General features: G+C 43.1%; 1 protein-coding gene across 13 annotated transcripts in view; it reads right to left on the bottom strand.

The window, feature by feature from the left end:
* robo2 (roundabout, axon guidance receptor, homolog 2 (Drosophila)) overlaps positions 1-14160 on the bottom strand; it is a 294014-nt gene that overhangs the window by 130748 nt on the left and 149106 nt on the right. For all 13 annotated transcript variants that reach the window (XM_046389577.1, XM_046389576.1, XM_046389565.1 and 10 more), the window contains one exon: positions 7393-7719. In XM_046389577.1, coding sequence (XP_046245533.1) covers positions 7393-7719 — 327 coding nt within the window. The remainder of the gene's footprint in view (positions 1-7392; positions 7720-14160) is intronic.

Below are 14160 nucleotides of genomic sequence, written 5' to 3' on the forward strand. Positions count from 1 at the left end.
GTGCACACTTGGGTGTTGCACAAAGGCATGTATGCGTGTGAATGAATGTCTGTTTAAGGGTATGTGTGAAAGTAACAAAAGAAATAGGGGGCATTTGAACCAAGAACATCACTGTAGAAATAACAAACCATTCCACACACCAGAGGGTGAATCAATTTCAACGACATTCAATTCAAACCCATATCAGCTTGTGCCTGAACTTCAGCCTTCCACCCTGTCACCTCCTTCCCAGCTCCATATGATGGATTACCATTTCTGGCAGTCTCAGAGGGTCTCAGAGAGAGAGAGACAGAGAGCGAGAGAGAGAGAGAGAGAGAGAGGAAGGTGGGTGGGTGGGGGAGGTCAGTCACTACAGGGACACATTCATTGGAGGGGAGCTCCGGGTTAAGGAATTATGGTTTGACAGAGATCTGGGGTGGATAGGAGAGGCCAAAGGGTTCTCCAGGGGTCAGAGGATCCAATCCTAGCTGGACCCAATGGCACGCCACCCTCAGAATGCAGTGGTCTACAGGGATTTCAGTGAGGTCACATTTTTCGATTAATATTATTATCACTCACTTGCCCCTTTGCCCACTTGACAGCAAATAGAGTGGTATCAGACATTTTCATCTAAATGCTGGTAAATATCACACCTGGGCAACAGTTTGGACTTGGAGATGGAACATCATGTGTTAGGTTATCTACACACAGCCTGAAGAACAGATTAATAGACTGATGAATTAGTCTATATTCCGAAAGATACTTTGATGATCATCAAAATAAATCTGCTTACTGCAAACTACACAGGGCTTGAATAAATTATAGCCATGAGTCGATATTAAACCAGAAATCAAAGTGCAATCTGCCCATGAAAGCAGGAGCCTCTGAGCATGTCTGTGTTTTCAGGCTGATCAATAATCAGCCTGCAGACAGATTTCAATAATTTACAGCTCAGTCTACTTCCAAAACTATCTGATGAGAATGTGAGAAATGGCAAGGCAGAGTAAGTATATTATATACAACACATCTGTCTGAAGATGCTTACCTTTTTACAACAATGCTGCCAACCTTGTACAATTTAGGGACCCAATGTTAATGCAGAGATTTATTTTTCAGTCAGTGTGGAGTGAAGCATGGGTGATCAGACATGGGTGGAGGGAACAAGGGAAATGAGGAGAGGAAGCAGAACACGGGCAGGCAGGAGAGACAAAGCAATAGCGCCGCATTGTCAGAGTGGAGAGGCCATCAATAACAGTGTCACTCTAAAGAGAGAGTGAAGGAACGAGAGTAGGGTGTATAAAAGAAACAGAACAAAACCCAGTGAGACGGGTGCTTCATCTTGCCGGGCACTAATGGGCGTGAGAAGTGGCTGGCTCAGCATTCTCTGTTTGACGGCTCACTCCTCGGCTGACGAGCAGTGCCATCCATGACTGAGCACCACACTTGTTCAATCTAGTTTATACACTCAAAGGTGACACAGTGGTGGAGAATGAAGAAAAAAGGGAGAAAGGTTTGAGAAAAAAGGTCAAAGGTCATCCATACTTTGTCATCTTCCTGCATCTTCTCATTACACTTTTCATCTTTGCCCTCAGCACAAGCTGCACAACTACATTATCGCTGTCATTATTCAGCCATAGAGCACCGTGGTCGAGGTGTGCTGTATTTCCCATCTTCAGCACTACACCTGCATCCGTTGAAGGTATGAAGGTAAAATGAAAAGTCTATTTCCCTTGGCGAAGTTGTGGAGGTCAGAGCTGGGACACAAGGCCCGCTGAGGATAGCAAAAACGCAGTCTCAGGACATATCATGTGTGTGAATGTGCTAGTTTGTGTGTGACAGTGAAAGGTCAGAGTGCCGCTAGTGACTGCAGTGTATCCCTATGATTTATCTCCCTGTGAAACTTCAAAATTTCTGTTCCGTTTCTGCAGGCCATTCTCTGTTGCGGGTGGTAGCGAGACTCCTCATTTACTGTGGCCATCTGCAGCTGATAAACAAAAGAGAGCAATCTGTATGCTGGTGTATAAGACTGGTGAGAATTGTGTGCGTGTGAACATGGGAATGGTGTGAGTAAATCCCCATAGATAACAACACCTCTTTACAGAGGTCAGCAAACTCCAGCAGCACAGACACATAGCTGACACATTTAATCAGAGGGTTTTCCTCTCTCACAGTTTATCAGGGGAAGATATTTCTTACACCCTTGCCTGCTCTCACCATCACTCTTATCACAGAACAACACACTCATCTTTTCTACTATACCAGAGTTGGGTGATCGGACAAGTTTAGATCGCGATTGATCCTCAAGTCGTCCATAATCTACTTTTCAGGTAAATTGTAGAGATAGTGGTATTTATTGTCTTCACGTCTGTTTGCAAACTTCACATAACCTAATTGACTAGTGAATCTGTGCTATGTGAACGTACCGATAAGAGTGATGTAGCCAACTAGATGTTTTTGCTGACGAGACGAATTACTTCCCATAGCTCTTGCTTGGGTGATGCACTGTAAGCAATGCAAGAGTTACAGCTAACATCATGTAAAATGTTTTAATGCGGAAAATTGAGAAATTCAACTCAAGCTATTTGAAGTCTGTCTATAGTCCTCTGCCATGTAACCACTGCTTTCTGCACTGAACATCTTAAACCAGAAATATAGCACTGCAACAATGAATAATTCTCATTTTTTTTTCTTGATATCAAAACATAAAGCGGCGAGTCAATCATAATTATACACAATTTAGAATGTGCTCAGGTTTTGTTTTATTTGCTATCTGCAGCATGCAACATTAATATGCTGTAATGGTTGCATTGTTGCTGCTTCCTTCATTACCCTTCATTACTTCTCAAGGACTTCAGCGCAGATTAAACCTCAGCCTACCGGGGTTGATACAAATGTGAGGGCAGATGTTTGTGTATGCTTTGTGTGTGTGTGTTGTTTGTGTGCACTTATCACTCCATTTTCTCATTTCTGAAACAGAATAATGAGTCCAGATGAGCTTGTGAAAGTCTCTGCAGTACAGCTCAGCCTGACTCCCCACCTGGCCAACTCCTCCTGGCCTGTCCCTTTATTAGCTTCCCCTCATGCTGGACACAACAGGAACAGCTTGGTACCCTCCTCCTCTCTTCACCACTCACACCTCTCCCAACTCTATTTTCCTGCTAATTACCTTGTTGTACGAGCACCAAATGCTACCTAACGATTCACTTAATTGCAGAAGTGGTACATTAGATGATATCAAAGGACCTTTTTAAAAGTCATCCAATCCCAGTCCAAGCAGCATTTAGAACCAACCAAAGACATCTGTTTCGTTTCTGCGTCATTTGCATTTTTAAAGGTTGCAAACTGAACGAAGCAGCAAGGGATACAGATCTACACCCCAAAATTCTGTGTTTTCATTCATTTGAGTTGCCTTTCCCAAGAGATGATAACACACATTTAATACACATGCAACCGCAAACATGTCAGACTAAATTAAAAGTGCAACTGTTCACCCTACATGCTTGTATCTGGAGCACAGTGTATGTGTGCTGCCTGTCCACCTGAAAAGATGGGGCCAATTAACATTTTCCTTGGGATCCTATCGCCCCAGGTGTGCCTTGTCACACTTACATATACACAGATATCCGCAATGCTAGCAATTTATTCAGCACTGGCTGCAGCTAGCATTTCTGACACAGGCTTCAAAATGATTTATGAACCTGCTCATTGACCTAGTTTATTCTGAAAAGAGAAAAGGGGGCACATCGTATATGCAGCATATCCATCCCAAGGAGCTGGCCTGCAATCAGTTTTGGAGAGCATGAGAAGAAGAAGAAGATTACAGGGCAGACTGCTCTGATGCCCTCTAAGCAGCATGTTGACAAGTTCTTTCTTGTGAAGTGCAGGACAGCGAACCGCTACAAAGAAATCTCTTGCAGTGTTGTTAAATCATTATCCACACAATCTGCGCATGCACCATGGACTTAGACAACATCAGGCAGTACATGTTCTCGTCCATGAAATTGTGAACAATGTGTGTTCAACGTGGAACATATAAAAGAGACATGTAAAGTCCCCCCAATCTGGCCCACATTAATAATGCAGATACACCTCTCAGAGCCCCCCCCCCCCCCCTTCCTCTTCACTCCACCTTTCCTACTCAAGCAGAGAGAGGGGTGAGTGCTGCCCAGCTTGATGTCCAGCATGCAGCAGTGAGGCTCTGCTCAGTGGACACTGAGTTCAATCTGTTTCAGAGCTGCAATTCAATTATCTCACCAGGGTCCTGCTCAACCACTCGTGAATGGATGGGGGGCAAAGGTGCGTTCAGTACGATCGAGGGACAGAGGGGGTGTGCAAGGCATATCATAAACACAAACCCAGTTGAACATGGATATAGATTTAAATACAGCTTTTTCTTGTGCGATAAGCTTTGGCTTTACAATCACCAGACGGATGTCAGGACCTGATAAAGCTAATCACTGCTGTAAGCCAATGCAGTGGGATTTAGCAACCCCCTTCTGCTGCCCCCAAGCCCCCCTGAAGACCAGGCTGAAAGAGAAAGCCAAGAAAGCCCAGGGCCCAAAACAAACCAGGCATGGAGCTCTCCACAAAACGGCCCTCCCTCCTTTCTGACAGTTCTGGACAAGCAAAAAATAAACAGAGAAAACACACTTCAGACGGTCATATCTCACTTAAGTGAATATTATATATATATGACTGATCCTCTCCTTAAGGGGTATTTACTCATAAATTTACTCATAAATACTCAATATTTTTGTTATTGAGTATTTACCATTTTGTCTGTTAACTACAATTAAAATACAGACTAGTACAGACCAATGCTGTTTTATATTTAGGAGAGCTGGAGCGAGAGAGAACAAGAGAGAGGGTGCACTCAAACAATGACAACAGCATGATGGCAGTGTTGTGCTGCACCAATTCTGTCCATTCTGGTGACTTGGGCGAGTCACTTGATTGGTTGAGACACCAACCCGGCAGATCAGCTTTGGGACATTCATCCTCAGTAGCCTTTAAATTACTTGTCATTAAAGTTGTAAAAAGTCATTACTGTCTTAATATAATACTCTATGTGCATAATATTTCTTTTACCTCATTTCCTCCATTTGCACTGAAGTGCCTCTGAGGGTTTTGATCTTTTAATAATAAAATAATTTGCATTAGTTATTCCATTTTAATAAAATCTCACTGTACTTTCATTTCATTATGTAGTAACTGTCCTTGTTGAACTACACTTGAACCAATAGCACAGCAACGTCCGTACACTGTTGTCATTCTTCACTTAAAAGTGTCTCAGGTCAGGTGAGGTCAGGTCAGGTCAATATAAACTCACTTGTATCAGCTAGTGTAGTGTCAATATCAGTTTGCCTAGAAATGGAACTGGTTGGTCTGACATCACTGTGACAAACAGCTAAATGTAGATGGGGAGTAATTTTAAATCATTTAAAATTTTCTCCCTCCCATTTGGGGCCCACTGGTGGCAAGGGGGGCCACTTCGTCTATGCCCAAAGATGGCCCTGGTTGTGCATATTAGTGCGCAACATAAATAAATGAATAACAAACCAGGAAGTGCAGGTAGAGGGATTTTTAAATGCCAAGATGCCACACAGTTGTTCAGACCTCCAATTTGGTGCATGCAAAGTGATCAGGAAATTACCCCAAGGCAACAGGGGAGTTCACAAAAAAGGTGTTTTTTCACAGCAAAGTATTTGGGTATACAGTATATACAGTTGTTTGGTAAGTACGGTATTTTGTCTGATGCTGATATTGTGCCTTTTTTTGTCAAAATGGTAGGCACAAGGTGCAGCTCTATATCCTTGGTTACTTAGACTGTGGCCTGAGGCTTTGGCCTGAACCTCTCTCTCAAATCTAGAATCACTAGTAATACCCATTATGTGTGTGTTCTTATTTTTTCACCTTTCTTACTCTTCCTTATCCCCTTGTCTCCTGGCCTCTTGACCTCTCACCCATCAACCTTTAAGCCATTCAAGCAGTCAATATGTCTACTCAGTCCTCTCTGCTTCTCAACCCACATTACATGAGCGACAGAAAGAGAGTACTGAAAATAAAGGCCGAGAAACAGTATGAGAACGGAAAAATAAAATAATCTAGAGACTTCATCAATTTTTCATGAATTTTCATTTAGAATGGGAGAACCCTCTTACAGCGATCGATAGATCAAGCTGTTGTCACGCAGTTAGCACCTGGGGGCAGCTGGAAGGCCCTCGGGAAGGCCAGCTTTGGATCAGAGACAGAGACCAACCCCCTCCTCTCCACCACACAGTCCATTTCTCCAGGAGCACAAACCAACTACCCATCCTACTACCACTGATCATTGTAATCACCTTAGAAATAAGGGTCCTTTTCATTATCTGTTCAAAACGTTGTCAAATGTTTAATTAGCTAAAAATTGTGCTTGTTTTATGTTTATTAAGGAAAATGAGACCTTGCAAATAACTCAAATAAAATGCCAAAGGTTCATATCATTTATCACGATACGAGAGTCTCCTTTCCATGACAAATCATGCAAATTAAAGTATTAAACAGGCAGAACTTGACAGGGAACTATGTTACTAAAAGTATTACCAGTTAAAACAACATAAGGACAGTGGAGACTTCCTGCTCCACCCTTTGAGCAGCTGAGGTGCCTGGGAGCTCCTCCATAAGAAGCCCAGTCTGATCCTGCTGGGGGCGGGAGGAGCTCATCTTCAAAGGTAATTTGATCCACAGCTCAGGTTCTGCCTGTCAGTGTTCACCAACACAGTCCAGACGGCCTGTGTCAAATGTCCATCAGGACTTTGATCTGTGCCTGATGTTCAACCCACTCCCACCCGTGAGGGACCCTGGTATGCCATGCCATCATGTCCCTCTCATATAGTCTGACAGTAGCTTTAGGTCCAACTCAAAGGTCTGCAGGTAACTTCAATAGAACTCCCTTGAGGTAAAAATATATCAAATTTATCTCAAGTCATTGTTTGAAAAACTCATTCTGTACAACTCATTATTCCACCAGACAAGGTCACACATAATGAGATTGCACTGGAGCTTAACTATTCAGACCTACATGAAATCATTACGGTGTTTGTAAATAGGGAAAATCAAAGCCAGAGGAAATCAACTCTTAAAATAGCATAATAGTGTAATTTCAATATGCTTACCCTGCAGTACAGACAACTGCAATTTGTCCATCTATAAACAGAAAAAGACTGTATAGCTGCTGATGACAAAATATCAAATATTAGCTCTTAGTTTTAAGGTGCTTAATGTAAATCCAGTCTTTCCCACATCTAGAAGCAGCAAAATAAAAACAATTCTTCATCCGGCCATCTGCATTAATACATTATATGAGCAAATTGCTTCAGCAAAGCTGCAGAAGGGAGAAATTAAGAAGAAAGAGGACACAGAGTCCTGACTCACATGCTACTTCCAAAGATGCATTACGGCTGACAGCTTCTCCCAGGTAGTTCCGGGCCACGCAGACATAGGCTCCCTCATCTGGTTTGCTCCGTCGCCCATGAACGATGCGAAGGAAGAAAAGTGAGCCACTGGGCAGTAGCATGCGGTGAGAACGTGAGTCGTCTTTGTCCGTTTCCACCCGCTCTCCATCCTTGTACCACTCCACCGTCGGGGTTGGCCGCCCCTCTGCTTTACAGTTGAGAGTGGCAGGCTCCCCTTTGGAGACAATCAGGTCAGAGGGGTGTTCCACAATCCGGGGTGGGGAGTCCTCCTGGCGCAGACGGGATCCTGAAGGAGAAGAGGAGATGCAATCAGTCAAAAGAGAACAGCATGGATATGGTCCATGTGCAGTTTTATTTTATCAATAAAAACTATAACAAAAAAAATTCTTTGTTGTTAACCTTTTCTTGAACCTCAGTGGAGGTATAGTAACATAACTAAACAGATGGTAACATTTCTAAAACAAAAACAAGACATGTATCACTTTGACCATAAAAGACAGACAACTGACAAACAACTCAAATGAACTTTGCACTAACACAATACAGCTACAACATACTACTAATAAAACAATGCAGATGCAGCAACAAAATAAGCAGCACTCTGCTAAAATGTGACAAACCTTGATCTATATTTTCATCAGAAAACCATGACCCACTACTTTTTATTAGGATTTGTAGTGCGTGAGTACTGGGAGTCTGGCAGCTAAGATAAAGCTCCCCAAGTCAGAGTGCTATGTGTGTCTGTGACCATGTTTTAACTATGGAGATAAGATACTGTAGGTCACACACACACACACACACACACACACATCACACTGGCCCTGGGAACCACGCAGCAATCAAAGCATTTGATCCAGCATCAAACAATCAAAGACAGAGGAAGGGGAATGGGGAATAAGGCAAACTTTTCCAGCAGGCCTTCCTTTATCCTCTTTCTTTTGAACCACATTCAATACTCCATCAAAAACAGAGCATCAGTTGGCAGCCAAATGCTAAGCAGTTCGAGTTGTATCAAGTGAAGTGCTGGGCTCTTTGTCTCAAAATTAGTCGTTGCAGGTGTGCATGTGATTGAGCTGAGTTGATGACTGTGCCCTTCCCTGGGGCAGTGCAGTAGGGTAATAGGACCATGACTGCTGCACAGAAGAGCAGTGTACCACATATGCCTTTGTGCTTAAATAAGGGTGAATTTCGACAAGAGATGGAGGCAAAACAGTGGAGGTTCCAGCTCTTTGTTTGCCTGGGTTTGCACATGTTCCACTACCCCTTATACTTGAATCTCCCTGGGGAAACTGGAACATATTATACCACTGGTCTTTTCTATCCACGAGTCTTCCAGCGAAAGGACAGGCACAGTTAGGAATCCACTGATCAGCACAAAACACACCTCATAGAGTCCGAGTGTGGTGAATGTGTGTGCACACATTTACCCGCATATACATTTATTAACCTTTATTTATTCAGGGAAGGTTAACTGAGAGGAAATCGCTGTTTTGCAGGAACGCCCCAATCATATTCACGCAGTTACACAAATTCACACCTGGAAGGTACCCAGTACAACCAAAGTCTGATCTGCTGACCACTGAGCAGCTCCACTGGAGTAGCCGGGGTTCTGGACTTTGCTCAAGAGCACCTCAGTGGTGGTAATGAGGGAGGGCTAACCACTGCCTTTTTTTTCTTCTGTCTTTCTTCTTCTTTTTTTTTTTAATTTACCCACCCAGCACGTAAACATGCCCTGTGTAAATGTGTTCTAGCCAACTATTTGTCTTAACGGGGATCAGGCATCAAACAGTGGCATATTGACCCATGAGCAGGAGGTAGTCTGTTCTCTCTTCTTCCTAATTTGGGCTAATTCCCTCCATTTCCCTGTCATTGATTAGTGATCAGGCCTAGTCTCTTGCTCTAAGTGGGGCCACAGACAGGGGTTTGTAGTAGAGGGAGCAGTGATATCCTGCTCCCAGGAGTGCATCATCTTATCTTTTTGGCATTAAAACTGAAGATGTAATATTGGTGGTAGAACAAAAACCGACAGTATGCTGCTGGCAGCTTTTAACGTCATCTCTTTCACCAGTGGTTAAAGGGTAACTATAGGTAACAGTAATCTAGAAAGCAGTCGGGTTCCCTGTCAGCTCAGGGGCAGAGGGGCAAGTTTGTATTCTGGAGGTATTCTGGTGACTAAATAAATGAAGGCGTAATTAACACTGTGACATTGATGAATGGCAGGCAAGATAAAGGACAGACATGGAGACCACCACCTCCCTCAATGGAGCGTCAAAAACGCACATTTATTCTTATCTCATTGGAGCATCTGCTTCCCTCATAATCCACAGGCCCTGCGGTGGCTTTCCACTAAGGCCAATGCGCATGCACAGCACTAAACTGTGGTGACTCCATTCGATTTATATCAGTCTAATTTCTTTAAATCCAATTTGTATTCCAATCTACTGCCTTCTAATCACTTAAACCTTGAGTCTCCATCTGCTCTCCTCTTTCCAGTGGAAATGAACACAGCAGATGCCTCTACAATTGTCCTTTCACTGCCAGAGAGAGCTGAGCTGGGTGCACAGAGGGCCAGACATGACTGGTCAGTGTCCTTCCTGAGAGGAGCTAGTCAGGTGTAGAGGTAGAAAAGCTTAAAGGCACATCTATATGCCATGAAATATGTTTTAAAGGAGGCACATCAGTCTCAGTGATGGCCAACCTCAACCAGTGAACCATGCCTGATGTTGGGCAAGTTTCTCTTTCAAAAGTGAGCACTAAAATGTTTGCATCTTCACATTTATTTTTCTCCTGTGCCCTCATGTGGCTCCCATGTCCCAGAGATGTTGCCCAAGAAGATCAAAAACATCACATACATGTATCCCCACTGCCCAGTGATCAGAACAAGCTCCTCACAGAAGTCAATTTTCAGCTTCCTATTGGGCCCCCTTTCTCACTCTCTTTACGGTAAATGGGCTTTCTGTTGCCCTTTTAATGCGATCATTGGTGCTGTGCAATCAAGTGCTCTCTGAGCTGAGGCGAGTGCACTTCACTGGGTCTCAGGGCACACGCTCCAATCAAAATGCTGTGTTTCCCCCTGTCTGCAATAACACCACCATTACTTTCACTACCGCTGTGCAGTCATCCACTCCTGGAGGAAAGCAGGAACCAGAGAACAAACAAACAAGCAGACAGACAGAGAATGAAATCAGAGAGGGATTACTGAACCAGAAGATGATTCTTCTCTGCCTTTTCTTTTAGTCTGCTTATGTCAGCTTCACTGAAATCAGATGCTATTTTGCAACGTTACTATCCAAGAAATACAAAGTTTTACAGCATCCTGTAGTGTTTATTGTCCAAATAACATGTCACACTTGTCACACACATATGAAAGTTAACAGTTAAACAAAAGAGGTTACATTTGTTGGTTAAACCCAGGACAAAAACACTACTTTACCAAGGGCTAACAGCGTCATAATGGCTTATGCTCTCTTGTATTCCACTGGCCACACACATAGAAGGAGTCTTTTCTATTATCTTAGTAACATATTTATTCATGTGTGCAACAGAAGGTCAGGCCTTTGATGATCTTTTTGTAATTATTTTTATTAGCTCCCAGGAGAAATTCCAGTCCACCAACCAAATCAATACCCACATCAGTCTCAGCCAAAGCATAAAAGGAAGGGTTCCCCAAAGAGATATTCATTATTCTGCCAACAGACGTGTGCACTGATCACAGGTAACCAACGGCAACCTCAGACCAAGCCAGAAAGTTCCAGTCACTGAGGCTCTTTAAAACATGAAACATGAAAACCAAGGTCCAGGCCAAGACGCAGTTACACTGTAGTGAGAATCTGAAATGGTGGAGGTATTTCAGGCAGAAAGTGCTGAAACCCAGTGAGTGAATATAAAAATATGCAAGAACAAAAAAAAAACCCACCCGAAAACCTCAAAGAAATATCAGAAGGAATGAATTATGCATTTGATCCACGTTCTAAAATATATTCTCCTCCTACCTCCCACTTCTCCTGAACCTCCCGCTCCAAATCTCCGCCTCTCTGCGCCCCAATATCTCTCTGTCTCCTTCACTTGCTCTCTGTCCTTTTACAACCTACCCTCAATGGGAGGGTGACAGAGTCATATCCGTCATGTCATCAAAAGGGAAATGTGAGACAGCAGCAGGGGGAAACTGGGGGTGGCGATAGAATGATGTTGCTGGCCGTCCTCGCCTCTGCAATGACCTACGGTGACACTTGCAGGCAGTCCATTCTGCACCCAAGATTCATCTTCTTTACAGTTGCTGTCAGTGGCGTCACAGCACACGAGCCCCACTAAACCCCAATACCAGAAATACAGCCCATCTCAGTGAAGTGTCACTAAAAACAACCTGCTATATCTGCAGTCCTTCCCAGTCCACTGCATACAACCAGCCACAAGACACAGCCTGAATTAAGATTGGACGAGGGAATCGCAGGAACTGTTAGAGATGGTATCATCCATACTGTGTATTATCATACTTGTAGCATAAGATCTCTCCTCTTCTAATATCTCTGACCTCAATGAGCCCATTCCGAAACTTTTGGAAGTTTGGCGGTTTATCAGGCTAAAAACTGAACCGGATAGAAAATCTACTTTTGTGTACCTTTTTGAATGACGAATGATTATTTTTAACATTATTACTAGACATTATTACTATATTCTCTACATTTCAAGATGATGGAGGTCCTGTCTGGTCCACTATGCAGCTACATTCAAGCTTACTAGCCTCACTCATATCCTTGATCTGCTCCCTTTTGCCTTTGAACCTTAACAGCTATCTGTGGTATATGGTCTATGTTATCTACGGTACAGCTGTGGTATAATTTTCAAAAACCTGCTTGTAAATAACTCATTCATTTAATTTTATACCTCAGTTAAAAATCATATTCCTTGAACTCACTTCTTTTGGAAACTTCTAAAAGTTTGCAACAGTTTTTGCCATTTTTGCATTACATTGTATTATTACAAAATACATAAATAAAGTGTGGGGAAAAAATACAGCCTTGAACAAAGAGCAGAATTCTCACAGTGAAGATTCAGAAAGTGAAACAAAGAATGTTCACAGGTGCAAGGCAGATTCTTTAATTTAATCTGTTACGGCAAGAGAGAGAAGGAGTTTGAGCTCACTGGCAAGTTCACATGATGGGCTCTGTTCCACCTCAGTGCTCTGCAACCCCCCTCTTGCTTTCTCCTGCTACAATCTATACTCTCAAAGCAAACACAAGGGTAATTCTAGGAGCTGTCCGCAACATCTCACTGCATCCATGCTTTCCTCCAATAAATATCAGATAGAATTCCACTCTGAGAGTATTTCGGGCAGCAGTGTGATGGGGTCATATTGACTCTGCATCTGTGTATTTGCCCTCTCTCCCCCATGCAGTTGGATTATATAAATAGATTACTGTGGGAAACAGAATATCTGATTTTGCTGCAAACGGCTGATTCACATATCTTGCATTTCAAGTTTCCACCTTGTTTTTTTTTTTTTTTTTTTTTAAAAAAACCTACTCTAATCGTATTATCAGTAGCCATGAACAGACAGGATGGTGTTATCATTTTTTCAGCAGATAGTGCGTCTCAGAAGAGCTGAGACTGTTGTCTTGAAACAAAAGACTAGAGGAGGGAAAGGAAGAGGACATAAGGATAGTTTAAACCCCTTTGTGGTGACATGTGGTGTGTTGATGTCAGAGATGATGAGTATAACAAGAGTATAACACCGGCTCTGTGAGACTGTTGGGCCACCGGTGGGGACACTATACTATGTGATGCAGATTAAATGATTTCCAATACGAGGGCCAATCAAGCATGTAGCTCACTCCACCATCCCACCTTCTTCAGCCCTCTCTTTTTTCCTGCATATCCTTCTGAGCAGCCTGTGTTCAGCCATTTTCTTGTCTATCTCTGCTTTGCACTACGGCAGTCGCCTTGGTATTGAAGATGTGTGCTGGTGTGCGGGAAATCAACGATTCAAATGGCAAAGTACTAAAAATTAAAGAGGTGAACTGAATGATTAATTGTTTCCCCCGTCCTCATCGAGGAGCCCTTGACTTATGTTAATGTCCACTTGCTCCAGTCAAGCAGTGGTCATTGGTAGAAAACAATGGCAGCAGAGCACAATTTTCTTTGATCACTATAACCTCTGCAAATGTGCTTTAAAATCAGATAAGTAAGCAGCAGGGTTTAAGATGGTGTTCCCAAGATGCATACCTGTGTGTATGTGTGTGTGTGTGTGTGTACATGTGACAGGGGTCCAAAATTTCACGTCACCAAATATCTGCTTTCAGGAGTGGGCTCTTCTGAGCAGTTCCTGCTGAGGGAAGTGCAATGAAATGAATGGCATCAATTGATTCTCCCTGAAGCATTGTAATCTCTTTACCTGCATTGCTGAGCTGCCCCGGCAGATTAAATAGGGGGAAAAAAATAAGTGCTTTATTGCTTTAGAAATGAAGGCAAGGGGTGGGGTGCGGAGGGTGGAGGAGAAGGCCTTCAGGTGTCCATGATACACTGTGTTGAGAGATGAGTGTATAATTAGAGGTGTACCATGGGTGCTGAGCTGCAATGTACCTGCAAGTCAGTGTGGGCAGTCACCACCTCCAGCCACTCCAGTGGTCTTAGGTCTCTTATGTGAGCATGAGGAATAAGCTTTAACCACACACCATCAAAGTGATGGACTTTGGAAAGCTGCGCGAGGTAATCAAATGGCTCTTGAAGC

Source organism: Scatophagus argus, chromosome 5 (assembly GCF_020382885.2).
Source record: "Scatophagus argus isolate fScaArg1 chromosome 5, fScaArg1.pri, whole genome shotgun sequence".
Lineage (NCBI taxonomy): Eukaryota > Metazoa > Chordata > Actinopteri > Scatophagidae > Scatophagus > Scatophagus argus.